This window comes from Carettochelys insculpta, chromosome 23 (assembly GCF_033958435.1).
Source record: "Carettochelys insculpta isolate YL-2023 chromosome 23, ASM3395843v1, whole genome shotgun sequence".
Lineage (NCBI taxonomy): Eukaryota > Metazoa > Chordata > Testudines > Carettochelyidae > Carettochelys > Carettochelys insculpta.
Window position 1 is genome coordinate 5,580,175 of NC_134159.1, and position 19,734 is coordinate 5,599,908.

The following is a 19,734-nucleotide window of genomic DNA, read 5'->3' on the forward strand; positions in this document are numbered from 1 at the left end:
GACCCTGGGCGTGTGCTGGCCTCTTCCAGAAGTGGCACACAGTGGGCAGGCAGGTTGCCCTGCTGCAGTACAGGTGGTGGTGGTGGCAACAGCTGGGGGTCTCTGGGCCCTTTTAAATCACCTGGGAAGAGCAGGCAGGGCCAGCAGATGCTCCAGGGAGGCACACAGGGGCTGGGGAGGAGACCAGGCCTTGATCATCGGTGGAGCTGGATCCTGAAGCCCTGAATATTCCTGGAGCCCACTGGGCCTGTGCAAGCGGCTGCCCCTGGGCTGGACGACCTCAGGGTGGGTAGCCTCCCCTTGCAGGGCCAATGTGTTTGCCATGCAGCCAAACACATGAGACACTGGGATGTCTCAGGGCTGCCAGGAGAAGCGGCTGAGCCCAGGCAGAGATCGGCAATGACACGAGAGCCAGAAGCCACAAATCTCTAAGTAGTCCTTAGCAGTTCTTGAAACCTGCTCCTCTATTAATAAGCATGCCAGCCAGTCACTCATTAGCTCACTCTGGCCTTCGGAGACAGCAGGCTTTGGTGAGCTAATGAGGCAGAGAGTCCCACCTTGGCCCCAGCCTGACGGGTGGTTAATCACCTGTGACAGCCTGACATGATGGCCGCTGGTAGCAGGGAAAGGTGGCAATGGGATCTCTGCCTCCTCATTCATCTACCCAGAATCCTCCTGTGTCACTTGAGTCCCCTCTGCCTCTGACCTACACACACGACAGGGCTCTGAGCTGAGTCAGGCCTGCTTAAGTCACAGCAGCAGGAGGGCTCCTGGCCAGGTACACAAGCAGTAGCAGGAAAGAATGCAGGGCAGCCATCTGGCCACACTCCCCACAGTGAGGGCCCTGGCTTGCTATGTGCCGCAGCTGCCCCAGTGCTCGGCGCAGCTGTCTCATGTCTTTAGCTCATTGCCTGTCTCCTGAGCTTGCTTGGCTCAGCCCGGGCTCCTGCCATTGCGGTTCAGGGCTCCTCCCAGGGCTGGGCTAAAGAAAGCTGGTGGCCAAAATGTTATTTGGGGTACAGCCATTCAGCAACACCAAAACAGTTCTTGCATTTGGGTTGATTCTGACAAACTGCCCATACTGGAAACTTCTCTCCCAGCTCCCACAGTGCTGCAAATTTTTGGTTCAAAATGTGGCTTTGTTTTGAAATGTCGTTCACTTTTATTTAATGGTTTAAAGCAAAACATTGCAAACACTCTATGCTGGAATAAAATGTTTTGTTGTTCCTCTTTTACATCTCCGGATGCTGAAAATTAAAACGCTAATATCTTTTCTTCAGTTCCACCCAAACTTATTTTTCCCAGTGGTTTCAGCATTATCAGCAGACTAAAAACTCAGCTAGTGGCCCAGCTCTGCTCAGGATATGGAGGTTCCGAAGGGCTCCTGCCCCTGCTGCAGAGAGAAGGTTGCGACCAATAGTTCAGAGGCTGGGTGTCACCGGCAACTTGGCCATGAAGATGAATCCCACCTGCCTGTGGAACAAGGCCAGTCTATTGAGTACTCCAGCACTCAGTGATGGCACTTGCTCTATGCCTGGGGAAGCCTGCATGGGAATTTCCGGCTGGAAGTTCTCACATGGATGCTAACTAGCAACTTGAATTAGGAACAGAGCAATGGAGCTACTATGGCAATGGGAACTCCAGTTGGAGGAGTCTAATGGAGTCTACTGGAATTTCCATTGAGACCAGTGTTGTCCAACAGATCAGTTGTCCAGGAAACACCTGGTGAGGGGAAATAGTTAACTGCTGCTGCCATGCATGGAAATGTTGGCCACCTGAAGGATGCAACAGTCTGGGGAAATCCCAGCAGCAGTGTGGCCGTTGATCTGTCAGTACAGTGGTCACACTGGCTGCAGAGCCAAACACCCAGTACTGCACCATTCGCCTAGTAGCTCTGGTGCGCACAGCTGCACAATCAAGCTGGAACTTTGATTTGTTGCCAGCACAAGGTCAGATAGGGTGAGTCCCGACATAGACTCCAGCCATGGCCAATCTGATGCGTTTCCCCCCCACCCCTCTGCTCTGACTCTGCATACAACTTCCACGGCGCAGACCAAAGCGATGTAAATGAGCGTAGCTCAGCGTGCTTATAACACCGCAGGTGACAGCACTGGAAGAGCCATCATCATAGGCTGCCTTTCTCCTGTGGCTATGGGAGCGGAAAAACACAATGGAAAGCCCAGGTCTGTCACACGTGCAAGTGGATTAGCCAAGGAGATGTCCAAATGCAACCAGTGATGCAGGTTTGATGCTCAGACCCTGCCTTGTGGCTCATAAGTGGCCATAGACTGAGACCCCAAGCCCCCAGTACGTGTTGCTGAATGGCTTAGGGGTGTCCTACCCAAAGATGGGCCTGAACTACAAAATCAGACCTGGAACCAAGCATCCCCGTGTCGTGGGGCTGGAGGGTCTGCTTCGAGCATCATTGCAGGCGTGGCTCCATTTGGGAACGTTGGGCTTGGTACCAGAGCCTGCGTGACAGCTGCGGAACTGGGATGTCTGTTTGGGGGTAGGATGTGCGTGGGAGGAGGAGCAGAGAGCCTGACAGGTGCTTTGGCCTGTCCCAACCTGACACCCATGCACACCCCTCCCCTTTGGCAGGGTGCGGATCTGTAGCAGGAGCACAGTGCAGCTGCCCTGACAAATCCCATTGTGCCCTGATCGGTGGGGCAGGCGTGGGATGGGATCCACGCCCAAGCTTTCATTTTGGTGAGCTTCCTTCTCTGCAGATGCAAACAACCTCTTCAGCAGCAGCTGCGCTTGCCTGGTGCCTCTCACTCAGCACAGAGCCAACTGAAGCCTGAGCCAGGGCGCTCCAGCCCATCAGCTCCTCTTGCTGTCTGATGGGGACACTCCCCTGCCAGACCTCTTCCAGCTGCGAGCTGAGTGGTTCCAGAGAGGAGGAGAACCCCACTGGTTCCCTTGGATGACAATCGGTCTCTGGGGTTGGGAGGAGAAGAGAAATGGCACCTCCTGACACATCTGGATTTCAGGCTGGTGAGGAGCTCAAAGCTTTGGGAGCAGCTTTGGGTGAGCCCTTCCTACATGGATGTGCACATGTGGCTGTGGGCGTTCTGCTGATCAGGAGGGCAGCACCTGAACCTCTCCTGGTCGGCCTCCCAAACGCTCAGCTGACAGGGAACGCTGCTGCCAAGTGGCGCCCCCTGGAGCAGAACCTGGGACGTGCGAACGGCTTGCTCGTTGCCTCTGCCAGCACAGCAGGACAGGCGTTGTACCCAGCGCTCCCACGGATTTCCACTGGGAACCATAAGCTGCTCTGTCAGAAGCAGGGAAAAATCGAGCTGACGCCTGCCTCGATGACTTTCCAATCCGTTCTGTCAGCTTGGGGTCCTGAGAACCAGGGAAGAGCAAGGAGAGGCTTTGAGAGCTCCCCTGAAGAATGAACAAGGGAGTGAATAATTAACAGCGCCGTTGTGACTTGCAGCAGAATGTGCAACCTCCGCCCCAAAGGAGGTGTAGGGAGGAGTTGGTATTTTAATGGCTTCTTGAAAAGAAGAATCATAATTTGAAGCTCTTATTTCTTCCTCTCTAGTTGTCGGAGGGAGGGAATTTCCATGGAGTGCTCAAAGGCAAACAGCTGTGCTTGACCGGCCAAACTTCCTGGATGCACCTTTGCCTGGGTACTCTTCTGGAGGTCTCCCAGCACGGGCCATGCAGGCACGTTGGCCCCAACCTGCAACAGCTCCTAATGCGGGTGCTGGGGTCGAAATTCTTAAACAGGGATTGAGGAGCAGGATCTGGGGGTTCCCTGAGCACTCCGAAGAGAGGGCACCAAACTCACTGCTCATAGCCCCTCACCAAAGGATCAGAGGGTAACAGCTTTCTGTCACTACCATGTCCTGGATTAGACTCAAACCAACGGAGAAGGGCTGCGTGCCCATCTTTCTCCTCTTCCTCCTCCAAGATGTGTTCTGCTCTAGTAGTGACGCCTCCCTGGGGCCCGTAGGTGCCTCCTTGCCCCTACATTTACAAAAGGGCATTTCCCCCCAGCCAGGTTTGCACTGCAACAGGTGGGCAAAGTCAGGACAAGTTAATGCAGAGCAAGATTAGAAGCAGCAGAAAGAGAGAAGAGTTCCTGAAGTCCAGTGGTGTTCTCCACGAGAAAAGCCTGTTCCACCACTCCGCTGGGGTACAAACAGTGTTCCCTGTAAGCTGAGTGCTTGGGGGGTTGCCCAAGAGAGATTCCAATGCCAGCCAGCTGACTAGCAGAGCGCCCACAGCCTGCAGTGTGTGTTTCTATTGGTGGTACACATCAGCACACAACTGGGTGCACAGAACAAAATTTATTCTGCCCATGGATGGGCAAAATGAGAAGGAACCCTGGTCGGCAGTCTCACTTCCTCCGTCTCCTGTTTGGCTCTGTGATGCTTGCAAACATTAGGGGTGTTATAGCAATGGCTGTCACCTCACTCCTCACAAGGAGAGAAACGTAGCTGAATTTTTTCAACAACAAAAATCAAAATCCAGTCTGTGAGGGGGGTAAAAGTTTTTGATTTTCTCAAACTGAGCCTTTTTTAACCAAAATCCAAACAGACTGAAAATATGTTTGGTCTTCAACTTTTCAAACACCAGCTGTTTTCGTTTGGCTCCTTTGTTTGGTTTTCCTTGTTGAAAAATCTGAAAAATTTTCAGGATAAAATTCCACAAGGCTCCCAGGGAAAACAATTAGCCTTTTTGGGGTCTGTTCTACTGAGGCTCCCTAGAGTGCAGTAATTCGGACCCCCCAGCTGGAAATTTACAACAGCACTGAAAGCTCAGATGAACAATCTGTCCCTCGCAGCATCCTGAGTCAGCTGAAGACGGATTGTACTCTGGCCTGCAGACCCCACAGTGGGTTATCTCCCAACAGTCCCACATATGCACCACTCCAGCATGGGTTACCACCTTCTACACATCCAGGGTCTACTGTGGATTTGGGTGTCTCGTTACCCAAAGGGAGGCTGTGCCATTGCAATCTGAAGGAACACGAGACTTGCTTGCAGTGCAGGCTGAGGAATATAAAACAGTCAGCACACAGGAAGACCAACGGGCAGGTTAAGTCCTGCATCCTATCTCAGCCACTTCATTTAACAATCATACTGTGACCTTTTCCTTGTGCGGTGCGTCTGCTGAATGGGATTCGCTAGGTATTTTTTGCTCCAGCGAGAGGAGTTAGATAATTAATCTTGGGTGCTGGAACCTGAAAAATTAATGAAAGTGGCTTTAATCCCATCAGGGCTGAAAAATAATGGGCTGAGAGGAGCAGCTTTTGCCATCTGATGCGCTTGGGGAAAACGGCAAGGATGCAAGATGCTTCCTTTCCTCTTCCTTTTGAAGTGCTGAGGCTGTCTTGGAGGAGGCCGCATTGAAGAGTGAGCTGTTTGACATGGAGGGGGAAGAGCCACTTTCAGAGCGGTAGAGTGATCTGGAGGCCATAAAGCCTCCTTCGTTCCAGTGTAAGTTGCTAAAGACACCTGAGAGCAGAAGATTCTCCGCCTCTCTTCCTTACTGTCCCTGTTATACTAAGTTCTGTGCTATGGAGACAGGAACGTGTGATGATCACTGCCAGGACGGAGGGATACTGTTAGCAAGGCCAGCCAGGGGTGGAGGGCGGGGAGGGGCTGAGGCAGCCTCCTTCTCAGTGTCTATGAACTGCAACCAACAAGTAACCAATGGACTCAGCATCATTGAAAAGCTCAGTGGATTCTTGCCCGCAAAGCGCCCCCAAGCAGAGGGGCTCCAGCAAAGGCCAGGGAATAGGGACAGGCTTTGAAGGTCAGCAGACTGGCTCCACCCATCACACCAACACCAAAGCTGCCGCAGGTCCTGAGGTGCCTGCCTTGTAGAAGTCATGGCCAGCTCAGTCGGTCTCGGTGGTGGGGAGAAAACATGAGGAGTGAGGCAGAGGAGCATCCAAACTTTCCTTCCCCCAAAGGCATCATACACTTTGGCTTGGCTGGAAGAGCAGGTGAGGTGATGGGCCCAGACTGAGGAGCATCTGCCACTCTTTGCTCAGCAGGGCAGGACTTCTCTGGGGAAGAAGAAAGCCTCCTTCCCACCACCGCTTTTTTTTTGTCTAAAGGATTCTGATGGGGAATTCGAGGCTCTGGGTGTAATGGGGGGCCTGCCATAGTGGGTACCTGCTGCAAAAGGTTCTCAGGGCAATGCCAGCCCTCCCCCAATACAGACATGAGGCCTACTGTCAATGAGAGCCTGGACAGATATCCGCTCAAGGTGCAAAGCTGAAATGAAGGACGTGGAGGCAACCCCAGCCCTTGCAGACATGCTGGCTGCTCCACTTCTGTTGGCTGGCATGGCCCAGGGCACAGGAACAAGTGCCATTGAGCACTACGGCTGCATTGCTGGGAATCCGCCCCAGCATGGAAGGCCACGTAACTTCTCCAGATCCACCATGGCCCCTCTGTCCAATGCAGCGCACTCCCCTGGGGACTAGTGCGTCGCCAGAGCACCGAGAGGTGGATGTGGGGCAGACGGGAGGGGAGCGGAACGGCGCAGTTTCAGGTCTCCCACGTTTTCATATTTTCCTGAGTTAGCAAAGAGTTAAGCGCAGGGCTGAAGAATGGGACTCTGGCAGCCATGAAAAAGAGGGAGGGAAGATCACTGTCGGTTCGAAGAGCAGCCCACTCAAGCCTATATTTGCTCATCCCACAGCCAGGGTTAAATGCAACCTCCCCTGGGGAGCTGTCGGGTAAATTAGGGGCACAGGCCAGCAACGCCACAGGAATGCCCGTTCCAGCAAAAAGTGCCAGGGCACCTTTCATGACAGCAAGTGTTTGCCTGTCCCAGGAGCCACTGCTGAGACACTAGTCCAGTCCTGGCTCAGAGGGAGGAGCATCCTCTGATGTCCATCAGGCATCCCAGGTAGGTGCCTGGAGAGTCAGACCTGTCCCCACTTGGCTTGGGTCCTGAGAGCAAAGAGCGAGAGCCCAAGGGGCAGCGCATCATAATCGCACTTAGCACTCACCTAGCGCTGTCCCGCTGGGGATCCCAAAGCGTTTTACAAAGGAGGGCAAGATCACTGTCCCCATTTGACAGATGGGGAAAACTGAGGCATGTGGCAGGTCAGTGTTTTGCTCAAAGTCACCCAACAGGCCAGGCAGGGAATTGGTTATTTTTAGCATGTTACCTCAAGTCCCACCAGTGCACATTTGTCTGCCTGGGCTGGAAGGCTGACTGCCACCCCCTCCCGCAACCCCCAGACACAGGGACGCAAAGAAGCCCCCAGTCCACAGTTGGCAGACCTCCTCCCCCCATCTCACGGGAGTAGAGAGACTTGGGCGAGGAAGAGGGAGCAACCATGAGGTGTGGCAGGAAAGTGCCGGGGTCGGGGGGGGGAAGGGCAGGGGAGGGGAGAGGGGGTCTTTATCCCCACCAGCCAGAGAGACAAAAGCTGAGAGCACCACCAATGACAAATCAGGCTGCGTCCCTTTCGCCCCGTCCCCCCACTGCTGGGACACAGGCGAAGGACGGGTGCGGGCCTTACCTAGTGTGACCTCGGACTGCATGGGCATGGAGAGGGCGGGGTGCTTCACCTCACAGCTGAAGAGCGCCTCATTGTCCATCTGCGGGTTAAGCGTCCACATGAGCACGGCTCGCACCTCCACGGTGCCGTCGCTGATGGGGAGGTGCCTGTGGTGGAAGTAGTAGATGGGTTCCGTGTTGTGGACCCACCTCGGGAACTCCCGGCTTACCACAGTCTCTGGGATGATCTCAGTGGCCGGGCTGAACAGAAGTCCCTGCTCAGGGGTGAGGCTCTTGAAGGGGTCCTCCGTGTAGGGCCTCCCACCCCGGCTCTCCACGTCCAGCAGGGACAGGGACTTCCGCATCTTGGTGTCATCCAGGTCGCGGTTCAGCAGGTTCCTTGCAGCTCGGCTGTCCTGTAACTCGGCAGTGTTGGGTGGAGGCTCCAGAAGCGGCATCACCTCGATCAGCTCCCCGTCTCTCTTAAAATACACCTGGGGAGGCAGAGAAGTAGCGGCCTGGATTACTGCTTGCCACCCGGCCTGGGTCCCAAACGAGCTCCCCCACCATTCACTGAGACAGCCACCTGCAGCCAGCTTCCCAGTGACCAGGGACATGCTGGTGCCACACTGGCAGCTCCTTCCTATGCCATCGAGCCTCCTCTGCTCTGACCTCCAGGAGCCGGCTGTCCCTGGGACCCGAGGGTAGCTCTGCCTTCCATCCCACACAGTGCTCGGCCTCAGCTGCGGCTGCAAGCAGGGCTGTTCCTGGGGAGCCTGAGGCACCAGACAAGCCCTCTGCCGCCGGCCCTACTCCTGGGCTTAGGGCAATTCACCTGCTGCAGGCCCCGCTCCCACTCCACCCTCCACTCCACCCCTTCCCCAAATGCTGGGCCCCTGCCTGAAGCCTCCTCCCCAAATGATGTGAGCTGGGGGACTATAGGGAGTGGGGAGCCTGGCAGGGGCAGCAGGAAGGGTTGCTCCCCGCCACCCCTGCACTCACCACAGTGGCATGAGCCAGAGTGACCCAGCAGTCTGCTCTGCCCAGCTCCCAGCTCTCCACTGCTGAGGAATAAGGGGATTTCAGAGTTGGCCGGGTCCTCCCATCTGGATGAGCCGCACCGGGGCGAAACGCAACAATTTCAAAGAGCTGCGGCTGGCGGCATGCAAATGAGGTACTGAATATGCATTTCAGCACCTCGCTGGTAATCTTCCAAATGGCCATTTGGAAGATTTGGGCTAGTGTAGACACAGCCTATGTGTTTGTTCACCACTTGGCACACCAGGGCCCTGATCCTGGCTGGAGCATCTAGGGACTACTGAGATATTCCCCAGAGCAGTAATTGATGAAGGTGAGCCAGAGTGTAGGGTGAGCACGCACACAGGAAGGTGTGTGTGTGTGTATATGTGTGTGAACATGTGAGGAGTGGGCATCTTTAGCTGCAGTGAGTGCAGGCATGAAGAGGCGTGAGTCTCTGTAGGGATTCTGAAAGCCTCTCCAGGACACAACTGGATTTCATTTCAAAGCGTTCCTTGCACGTCTCTGAAGCCCCAGCCTCATGTATAGGCTGCAGGACTCTCTGAAGATTAAAAAAAAACAACACCCAAGCAGTCCTGCAGCACCTTAAAGACTAACACTTGCTTTATTAGAAAGTGAGCTTTTGTGGATAAGTGTTTAAGGTGCTACGCGACTGCTTGTTTTTTCTGTGAAGCTGCAGACTAACACAGCTACTCTTCTCTGAGGAGAAGTGTCTGATAATATTTTTATTCCAATACCTTAAACATTGTCATTGATTTGGAACAGTTCCTGATCCTTTGAGAGGGCAGAGAAACTCCCCCCCCGCCACCGCCACCAGCCATCCCACCGCAGTCTCTCCTGTGTGTTTATTTAGAGGAAAACCATTCATGAAATAAAATCAGAGCCTGTCTTCCAGGAAGCCTAGACAATAAATCTGATGGAGACGTGAGCCTGTGTGTTCATGTGAGTACAGAGGCAAACCAGGGCATCTGAGCACATTTTCCTGGGGCAATGAGGGGCTGGGGGCCGCTAAGGGTCAAAGAATCTTTCACTTGAAGGTGCCACTAGCCTTAGTTGGCAATGAGTATGCAGCACATGTGAGATAAGTTTGATGGATCTCAGCCTTGTTCCCATAGGCAAGTTTGAATGCCAATCACGATCCATCTTGGGCAGCTGGAGCACACACATGGGAACAATTCGCCTTCCAGAGGTGGGCCCAGGTTTAGGAGAAACGCCCCCTGCTGCTGTCTAGGCTGGATCTGCTCTGTACCACCCAGAGGCCTCTGATCTTATTCCTCAGAGCTCTAGATAACTCCCACAGCAGCTCTGGATAACTCCGTGTCCGGACGCTACTGCTCCCACCCACAGCTGGTTAGCATAAACAGAGGCAGCACTGCCTTCAACGGGCCACCAGTAGGGGGCAGCAATTCACCAGAGGGGCCAGCTGCTGCCTGGCGTGCAAAAGGTAAAACCCATTCATTTCAGCCCTCCTGCTTCCCGCCAGATAGGGCCAATTTGATTCAGGGTCTCACCAACCCAGGGAGGACAGGAGGCTGGAAAACACCACAGTTCCTGGCTGGCACTTGGGGTGTATTTTTACTTGGTGAGGCACAAATGTGTGTCCAGCCAGCTAAGGAGGAGGCTATTCACCCTGCCTGACCTCAGTGAAGTCCTCTGCACCCACTATGCTGGCATGGCAGCCACAGTCCTCCAGTGCTCAGCACATGTCAGGAGAGCTTCCGAGTCGACAGCAGTGAATCAGCAATGGGCACAGCATGGCGTGGAGCTTGCCGAGCCCCAGACTGACTATGGCAGGTAATGGCGGCCGGGGGTTCTGCAGGGAGATCAGCCCTGGGCAGGAGGCCGGTGTGGGGGTTACTATTTGCATAGGGGAGAAGGGGAAACACATTTACTTTGGGGTGTGCACCAAGCAAAGCATCAGGCCCATTCTCCAGCCAGCCCGCGTGCTCACAGCTTCGGCTGCAGTGATGCAGAATCATGGTACGTGGGAGCGTCCCTATGGCTCGTTGAGATCTTTGCTGGTCCCAATGCCCTGCTAAGCCTGCTGCAGGCTCCGGTCTGCTGGCAGGGAAGGTGGGCAAGGCTGCCCCTCTGCTGACTGTGTCAACCCTGCGGTGCACATGACTGCCTGTATTGCAGGCACACGGCTTGCAGGGCTAGAGGGCTGGACGGCTCGGCAGGCAGGCAGCGCCAGGATGCGGTACTCTGCACTTGTACTCACCGTCGGGGCTGGCTTCCCTCCAGAAACTATGCAGACCAAGGTGAAGTTCTGTGCCTGGTAGCGGCTGAAGGGAGCGGGCGTGTCCGCAGCAATGACTGAGATGGAGGTGGGAGGAGCTGCGGGGAGAAAGCCCAGGGTTATTCTGAACGCACGGCTGCCAGGCCGAGCACAGGTCATCCAAGGGCCCTGTTCTGCGGGGCTCACCAGCTAGGGTTGGGACAGGGCAGTGCAGCTGGACCGGGGGGGGAAATGAAGTGGGACAGGGCTCTGCCCACAGGAGCATGTGGAAATCCAATGCACTCCATACCCAACCGCCCCTTCACATGCCCAATGTGTACGCACTAGTGCACAGACACACTCTTGCTGACCCCCCCGCCCACAAACACAGGCACAGACCTATGCTCCCTGCAACCATAATCGCACTTGTGTACATGCTGGATTCATGTGTATGCACAATAAGGCCACGTGCCCCATAGGCACCTGACACAAATCAGTGGAGACACACCCCTATGCTTGTGTACACATCACAGCCACACACACGCAGTACTGCAACAGACCTGGGAATCCCTCCATGCACCAATATATTATCAATAGACAATATATTACCACCCCAGATCACCCACACCCTACTCCTCACACCACACCTGTTGCACACGCACGTACAAAACACAAAGCCTGAGCTCCCTAGACACACACTCCTACTACATACAGCCCCAGGGACTCCTTACACCCTCATGCCCAGTTGCCCACACACACTCTCCAACCCCACCCCTGCCCTCCTGTTGTGCACACCCACCCCTTAGTGGTGTTGCAGAGCTGGTGTTAGCAGCATATGAAATGGAGCATGTCCATTGGAGACTGAGGGTTTCCACTTGGCCAGACTGTGACACCTCTCTGCCCCGAACAAGGGCCCTGCCTTCAGTCACCTCCCTCTCCATTGTACTCAGCTGTGAGTCACACTGTCACAGCAAATGTCACTTCAGATATCTCCGCTGGCTCCTCAGCAGATGGCTCCCAACAGCCTCGCTGCTCAATGAAACCCAGCCTGAGCTCCAGGCTGTCCGAGCAGAGATTGTGGCATGGCTCCCACCCTTGAGCTTCCAGGAGAGGGCCTTCTCCCGGCCCAGGCCAGCTTCACCATCCTGCTGGAGGAAGGTGGGCAGACAGTCTTCCCCTCAGGCCTTTTCCGAGCACTCGTGCCAGCAGAGAACCTTTGGGACTCCCATGGCACTCAAGGCATTGTTTGGTGTTCTCTGTTTCCCCCTTTTGCTTTTCAGCCTTCGAGGCTCCTTCCTTTGCTGAGGGGGCCCATGCCACAAGGACCAAATAACTGAGCTTCAAACTGGGCTGGGTGCTGCAAACCTCAGTAACTCTGCATTCATTATTAATTGCTACCCACTCTTTGGTCAGGTCTTGGTGGCAGTCTTTGTTTCCAGATGCTGAGTTCTTTACAGCAGAGACAAGGGGCCACAACCCCCGCTGGTGTAAATGGAATTCTGCACACGTTCAAGGCCTAGCGTGTGTTGGATGCGATATATAGCTAAAACCACAACGTCCTGTTGAATTCAGGGGCTGCAAAGCCTCTAAAACAGAGAAGGGTCTGACTGAGGTTGGGGCGATGACCTTCACAGCATAGGTCTGCCCCCAGGAGGGCCGAGCCAGATCCCAACAGCACTAGACTTGGGAAAAAGGTACAATTCCAAATCCAAAGCCCATAACTTGAGTACTTGGGTGATGATGAGACATTATGGGGGCTGCCGTGTGCTTTCATGGCTTCTGCTCACACTGACACGTCACAAGGGAGGTGCTGCCCAGACTCCACAGCTATCTATTGCCTCTGTTCCCACATATTCACTCCTCTGCATCTCCACCACCCCATTCTACAGGTACCCCCTATCCATGGCAATACCACCCCAAACACTCCTGATCGGGTGTGACTGTGGAGCAGCTAAGCAGGGTTGGGCCTGGTTAGTACTTGGATGGGAGACCTCCTGGGAATACTAGGTGTCGTAGGCCTGGGGGCTTTGATGACCTCCTGAGGATTCTATGATCCTCCCTCCATGTTCACACCATATGGTTAATCTAGACCCACTAGGGCACTCCTTGAAAACATCCTCCCTTCCCCCTACAGCATCCTCCTGGTGAAGGGTGAGGTAGGGTGGGGACTGGTCCCAAAGCAGAGGAGGGGGAGCAGAAGTAGAGTGATGCTGCAGTGAAAGGCAGGGGGCCAAACTGCAAGGCCAGGGGAAAAAGGACCCCCCTGCCCCCAAGCAGCAAACCACCCAGTTAGAGCATTTCCAAAAACTCAGCAGCAGCTGAGAAGTGTCAGCGAGCGAGAATTAAAAAGCCAAGCGGGGCCCGACGAGAGCCAGCGCCAGCCCTCTGGTTTATGTGAAAATTAAATATTGAACTGAGCAATAACACAGCCAAGCTGGGGCCCCAACTGACAGGAGAAACACAAACTGCTGCAGCTGTAGTCGGCAGCAACAGCTCCTTTTATGTGGCAGCTGCTCTGGCGCATGTGCAGCCCCTCAGCTGCAGGCTCCTGCCTTCCCCGTGCAATCCGCCAGTGAACTACAGCAGCCTGGAAAACTTTTTATGAGGGCTCATACATTTTACATTTTTCATCTTTCTCCACCCCACCTGTGGGCTGCCTCTCTCGGGGCCAGGCACGTCTCAGGAGGGAATGTCTGCCCCGTGGGAACCACTGGCCCTATTGTGCCTTCATCTATTCCCCTCACGTGTCCCCTGCAGCTCCTGCCTTTTACAGGCCTGTAAATCAACACGTACTTCTCTCCCCTGGGCTGGGAGAACCTGCTCACATGGCGCTTGCTCTCCATGCAGCAGGGGGGAACCTGACTGTTGCTTAGAGCAAAACAGAAACGACACCCACAGGCCTAGCGTGTCCTTCTCTCTGAGCGACTGGCTCTTCCTGTGCACGTTCCAGGGCCTTCGTTCACAGGGTGCTGGTCTCAGGGAGGCCAGGCAAAGACAGAAAGCAGAGGCAGTACTGATTGGTGGGGGCAGGTTAGCGAGGTAGGCGTGGGACCCCCAGAGCGCTCTGGTGGGGTGGGATCACTGGCAAGCTCTGATTGGTGGCAGGAAATGGTGGCGCTCCCTCATTGGTGTCATAGAATCATACAACACTAGGACTGGAAGGGACCTCGAGAGGCCATCGAGTCCAGCCCCCTGCCCCAATGGCAGGACCAAGTACTGTCTAAACCATCCCTGATAGACATCTATTGAACCTGTTCTTAAATATCTCCAGCGATGGAGATTCCACAACCTCCCTTGGCAATTTATTCTACTGTTTGACCACCCTGACAGTTAGGAACTTTTTCCTAATGTCCAAACTAAACCTCCCTTGCTGCAGTTTAAGCCCGTTGCCTCTTGTTCTATCCTCAGAGGCCAAGAAGAACAAGTTGTCTCCTTCCTCCTTATGACTCCCTTTTAGATACCTGAAAACCGCTATCATGTCTCCCCTCAATCTTCTCTTTGCCAAACTAAACAAGCCCCATTCTGTCAACCTTTTTTCATAGGTCACATTCTCTACACCTTTAATCATTCTTGTCGTTCTTTTCTGGACCCTCTCTAGTTTCTCCACATCTTTTTTGAACGGTGGTGCCCAGAACTAGACATAATACTCCAGCGGAGGCCTAACCAGCGCAGAGTAGAGCGGAAGAATGACTTCTCGTGTCTTGTTCACAACACACCTGTTAATGCATCCCAGAATCATGTTTGCTTTTTTTGCAACACCATCACACTGTTGACTCATATTTAGCTTGTGGTCCACTAGAATCCCTACATCCCTTTCTGCTGTAGTCATTCCTAGACAGTCTCTCCCCATTCTGCATGTGTGAAACTGATTGTTCCTTCCCAAGTGGAGCGCTTTGCATTTGTCCTTATTAAACTTCATCCTGTTTACCTCAGACCATTTCTAGGTATGTCTTGAGATTGCTGGTGTTCTTCGGCATCAATGAATTGTTGGTGCCACAGATAAGCTGCCCCAGCATGTGGTGTCACCAGGCAGCACGCTCCAAGCAGGGTGTTCGCTCTGCAGTGGGATGGGAGACGCCCCAGGGAAATCCCAGCTGCGGCTGCCCATGCTCAGAGGTGCTTTTCTCACTCTGCTGGCGTATGACCCAATACCCCAGCTGGGCCACATCTTCAGACAGAATTAGGGGCCCTGATCCTGTCTGCAGAGGGGATGAATCACAGCTCTGCAGTGATTAGCTCCCTCTCACTTGTATACGGCAAACACCAAGTGCCCTTGGCTCAGACATGCACAGGAGTTCTGCCTGTGCAAAACCTAACATCTACTGCTCTGTCTGCCATTGGCTGTAAGGGGCATAGGAGCAGCCCCAGAAAAAAGGCTCTTGGATTTGGCTTGGAAGGCAGAATAGTCCCCATTAATAGCCATCCCCACATGTAGAACACAGCAAGAGCCATACAACTGCTGGGCTTGCCAGGGGCCTGATCCCAACTGGTGCAAGTCAGTGTAGCACCAGTGAAGTCCAAGAAGCTATGCCAATTTGCACCAGCTGATTTGGCCACTCTGAGACTCTCTAGCTGGAGTTCTGGAGCTGAGTTCCTAATAAAACAAATCAGCAGCCACAAAGCAAGCCGATTGTTCCTGAACAGCGTCTCCTGGGCTTTAGTTTGGAGCATTCTGGCTGGAAGGAGCAGGTGGAACAATGTGCCATTGTCTTCTGAGTGCAAAGAGTATTCTTCTCTTTATTGCCAGCTGGGCATTGACTTCCCAGGGATCTCATGCTCCTCTCCCACACCAGGCAGTCACCTTTTGGGAAAGCTCCTCAGCCCTTACCCCAAAGATTTCCTGCTCCACTTGTCTCCCAGCAAACCTTTGATTTCCCCGAGCAGCGCCTGTCTCTGGCGGCGAGCTGGGAACATTCTGGAGTTGCTCTGTTTCATCTGGAATGTTTTTCTGACTATGCCGGGCAAACCAATGTCCCAATTATTATTATTTACAGCATAGCGCTCAGAGGCCTGGATTGAGATCAGGGCCCCGTTGTGCTTGGTGCTGTACACACACGTAGCGACAGAGACAGCTCCTGCCTCGAAGAACTTTACAGCTAGTGTTCCTTGTAAGCCGAGCACTTGGGCTGCCACCGACAAGAGATTCAGGTACTGCCTAGCTTATTTGCAGAGCATCCACAGCCAGCAGCGTGCATTTCTACTTGTGCTGCCTGTCCACACATGCCTCAGCACACACAATCAACTTTTTTCTGGACATGGATGGGGAAAAGGTGGAGGGAACAATGCTTACAGCCCGAGGCAAAGGGCAGGAAGAAGGATCAGGGAAACAACTTGTCCAATGTCACCCAGTAGCCAGTGGCACAGCCAGGAGCAGAAGCCAGATCTCCTGAGCCCCAGCTAAGCGCCCCAGCCAGCAGGTTACACTGCCAGTTTCTATGAGCAGTTCTTTACCATTAACTCCTCTTGGCTGGAGGGCTGATACCAGCATGGGATGCAGACAGGAATCCTGCCTCTCGGTGGGTGATCATCTGTTCTGTTTTCGGTGGGGCAGCCCTGTATGTCGGGTGCGATTCTGGTGTCCTGCTTTATTTTGCAAAAGGGGCCAATTGCCCCGTATTTCACAGGGTTTCCCGGCTTCCCACAGCTGGGGGAGCTGGGAGCCAGTCCACGCCGTGGCTCAGCTGCTGCCTGGCTTCCCCCAGCAGGGGCTGAAGCCGAGCCGAGGCCATGGTGGTTGGAGTGGGGCCACTGGAGCTGTGGGGGGGTGTGTGGAACCACAGCCATGTGGGGGTTGAACCAGGGGGGGTGTGAACCGTGGCTGCAGAGGTGTTGCAGCTGGAGCCTCCTGGCTTCCCCCAGCTGGGAGCAGGACCTGTGCGGTGGCACAGCTGCCACCCACAGCTCGGGGAAGCCAGGAGCATCACTGACGGGGCGGCAGCCCTGTTCCCAGTGCCCCAGATAGGGTGACAATCCATCCCACTTTGGCTGGGCTCGGGGGGTCATGCTCCATGGCCCATATTTGGCTGGGGGAGATATGGTCACCCTGCCTCTCGGCTTTATCACTGTTCACCATAGCACTTAGGAAGAAGGTTTCCTCTCAGTGCCTGATACCCGCAAGGATGTTAGCGTTGATGGGAGTCCACCTGGACTCCTGCCTGGGGCAAGAACCCCCTTCAGCTGCTCCTGCAGGACTTCAGCTTTCATTTTAACAAATTCCTCTGCTGCTGAGCTGATCTCTGAGCTAGCGCTGGGAACGTCCCCAGTACAGCTGTAGCCCCCCACAGGTGAACTGAAACCTGCGACGTCTGCAGTCGGAAGCCTAGTGCAGGAGCTGCCATGGTGTGAGGGAAAAGCCAGCTGGCTCTTGGCTAAGTCTGTAGAGGAGACGCTTGTTCTCCCTGGAAGTGGGCTTGGGGCCACCACACGGGACAGCGAGCCACACCGAGGTGTGTGGGTTACACAGTCACTCCAGCATCCAACGGTGGCAGTGCAGTTTAGCAGTAGGGCACTGGCTGGTGCATCAGGACACTTGGGGCCGGTACCCTTCTGTACATCACTTTCACCACTGGCTGCCCTTTGCCAGGCCCGTGTTTTGTCGTTGTAGAGAGCAGGCTCTACGGGGCAGGCACTGCCTCTGGCTAGGCTGATTGGGGGCAGAGAGCCTGTCTCCCTGGAGGTGACTACAATACTATGGGTTGTCTAATCTAGCAAGGCAAAGGCTGATAACACCAAGGCACTGGGGTGTGACCCCCCCAAGTGAGGGGGGGAAGCTACAGGCCCTGGGAATAAACTGGGAAGGAGTCAAATGAAGCTGAAATTAGATGCAGGTTTTTAACCATTAGAGGCGAGAGATTCTAGAGCAAACGCCCATGAGAAGCCATAGCAGGAAAGAACCTCATTTGTTTTAAGATTGAGCAGGCTCAATGGGACTACACGAGGTGGTTCCCTGCATGAGCAGGGCCAGAACAGGTTGACCTAGGAGGCCCCTTTCCGGTCCTGTGTTCCTATGTAAGTGTACAGCACCTGGCACAGGGCATTTCACAATCAGATCAGGGCAGGAAGCAATCCTGTTGTCAATAATTCTAATGCAATCACCATACAACTGACTGGAAGGGGACCCAGCATGGTCCGGTACAAACAGGAGATAAACGTAGTGCTTGCTGAAATACCTGAGTTGGTACATTCCCCCTTCAGGTGGGAGATGGAGCTTCCCTGGGGCCATCGCTCCCCCTTGCTTGTGGCTTAAGAGCAGAGATAAGCCCTTCACCACCCATCTCAGATGCTTTGAGAGAGCATCACACGTGGCTTGAACAGCCACAGGTAGCAGTCCATTCGTGCCTTGCACCCAACATCCGCTTTCCCAGGTTAGAGGTACCTGCCATGGCACCGAGATGGCTGAAGCGGGAGATGGCCCCGAGGCCGGCCGCGTGTGGTTGTGGATCATTATTGATCATGATGAGGCTGGGGCTTGGAGATTTCCAACAAATTGTTCTCAGAGGAGGTGCGGCAGCGAATGCGAGCTCGTTAAGAGCATATGCAAATCGCAGCGCATGCAAATCCACCCTGTGGCTGAGCTCAGGCTTGCCAGGGAAGGCGCAGCATCCCCCCTGGGCATGACACCTTGTCAGAGGGCAGGATGGAAAAGGACAGAGGGGAGACGCAGAGGCAGCCAAGTGGCTTGATTGGCAGGGATGAGATTAACTCAGCCGCAGGAGATGCCCATGGCAGCGCAAGGGAAGCCAGGAGGTGCTGCAGGGCCGCGCTGTCAACTCACTAATCAGCTTGGTGAGAAGCAGCTGCACAACCGTGACTGGCTTCAGCCGTGTCCCAGCAGAACCAAAGTCCCCTGGGCTCTGGAGCTCAGACCTCTGCGTTACAATGCTCAGCCACTTCCCAGCCCCCCAGAGACAGAGGAGAGGGTGGCCAGAGCAGCACATTCCATTGCTCACAGAGAGCTGACCTCGAACCCTGCCCCTTCCAGGAGTACAGCATTTCCCTCTCCCCTCCACTTGCCCAGGGACTGGGGGAGGGGGGCTGTTGGCTCCCCTGAACACCTCGCAGGCTGGGCACTGCCAATGATATTGGGGTCTTTTGGCCCCTGAGAGTCTGGCCTGGTGGGCCCCCCCCCGCCCACACTGTGCTCTGGCTGATGCTTTGCTTGCTGCCATGGAGCCAGGCACGGCTCTCACAGCGACGCTGGGGGGCTGCCTTGCAGTGGGTTGGCCTGGGAGACAGAGAGGTCGGGGCTGGTCTCAGCCTGCCAAGAGCCTCGCAGCACCACCATTAGCACCTTCATCCAGATGTCTCCCTTTGCCTTCTTCTGGGGCTGGTTTCCTCACATTTCCCCATAGCCTCCAAAGCCCCACATCACAGGGTCTCCCCCAGGCCCTGCTGGAGGAGGCCACAAATAAACCTCCAGCATCACCCGGATCTCTTCACAGTGACAGGAGCGACAGAGGCGAATCGTGCCACTTCACCTGCCATCAGGAGTCACTGAGGGGACATCTCCCTGCTGCTGGGGGTGTGACTGGTGGCTCATGCTGACAGACCTGTGCTCAGGGCCAATCAGACGGGGCCAGGAAGGTCGTTTGCCCTTGTCCCCCAGCTCAAAGGGGGCCTCAGATGTAGACGCGGGTTAATTTTTTGGCATTTGCTAAGTGTTGCAACCTGCTTTTACGTGCATCCCTCCGTAAAGGGGGCGTTCGCACAGAGAAAGGCTGGAAAAGCTTTTGTTCAATGAGACCTGGATGTCTTGTTCTATTACGGCTAGGGGGCCTCAAAAGCTGGAAGTGACCTGGGCCTCTCTGGACCGCTGAGAGGCCCTGCCTGTGCTAGCTGCACTGTAGGTAGCTCGCTCAATAGAAAGGGAGTTGCTTTGAAGCAGGCTTCAGGGCAGAGGGCACAGGCACCCTTAACTCACTGGCAGCTCACCTGTGAGCCCCCAGTGCAGCCGGGGGGCTCAGCACCCTCCCTACCGTTTTAGCAAGTGCAGCTAA

The 19,734-nt window shown here is 54.7% G+C and overlaps 1 protein-coding gene across 2 annotated transcripts in view; it reads right to left on the bottom strand.

Annotated features, from left to right (window-relative positions):
• IGSF21 (immunoglobin superfamily member 21) overlaps positions 1 to 19,734 on the bottom strand; it is a 283,680-nt gene that overhangs the window by 12,641 nt on the left and 251,305 nt on the right. Inside the window, exons 5-7 of one of the 2 annotated variants that reach the window (XM_074975635.1) lie at positions 10,742 to 10,857; positions 7,713 to 7,976; positions 7,505 to 7,583 (exon numbers count right to left, since the gene is read on the bottom strand). In XM_074975635.1, coding sequence (XP_074831736.1) covers positions 7,505 to 7,583; positions 7,713 to 7,976; positions 10,742 to 10,857 — 459 coding nt within the window. Of the gene's footprint in view, positions 1 to 7,504; positions 7,977 to 10,741; positions 10,858 to 19,734 lie in introns of both variants that reach the window. The other variant, XM_074975633.1, reaches the window with a different exon arrangement.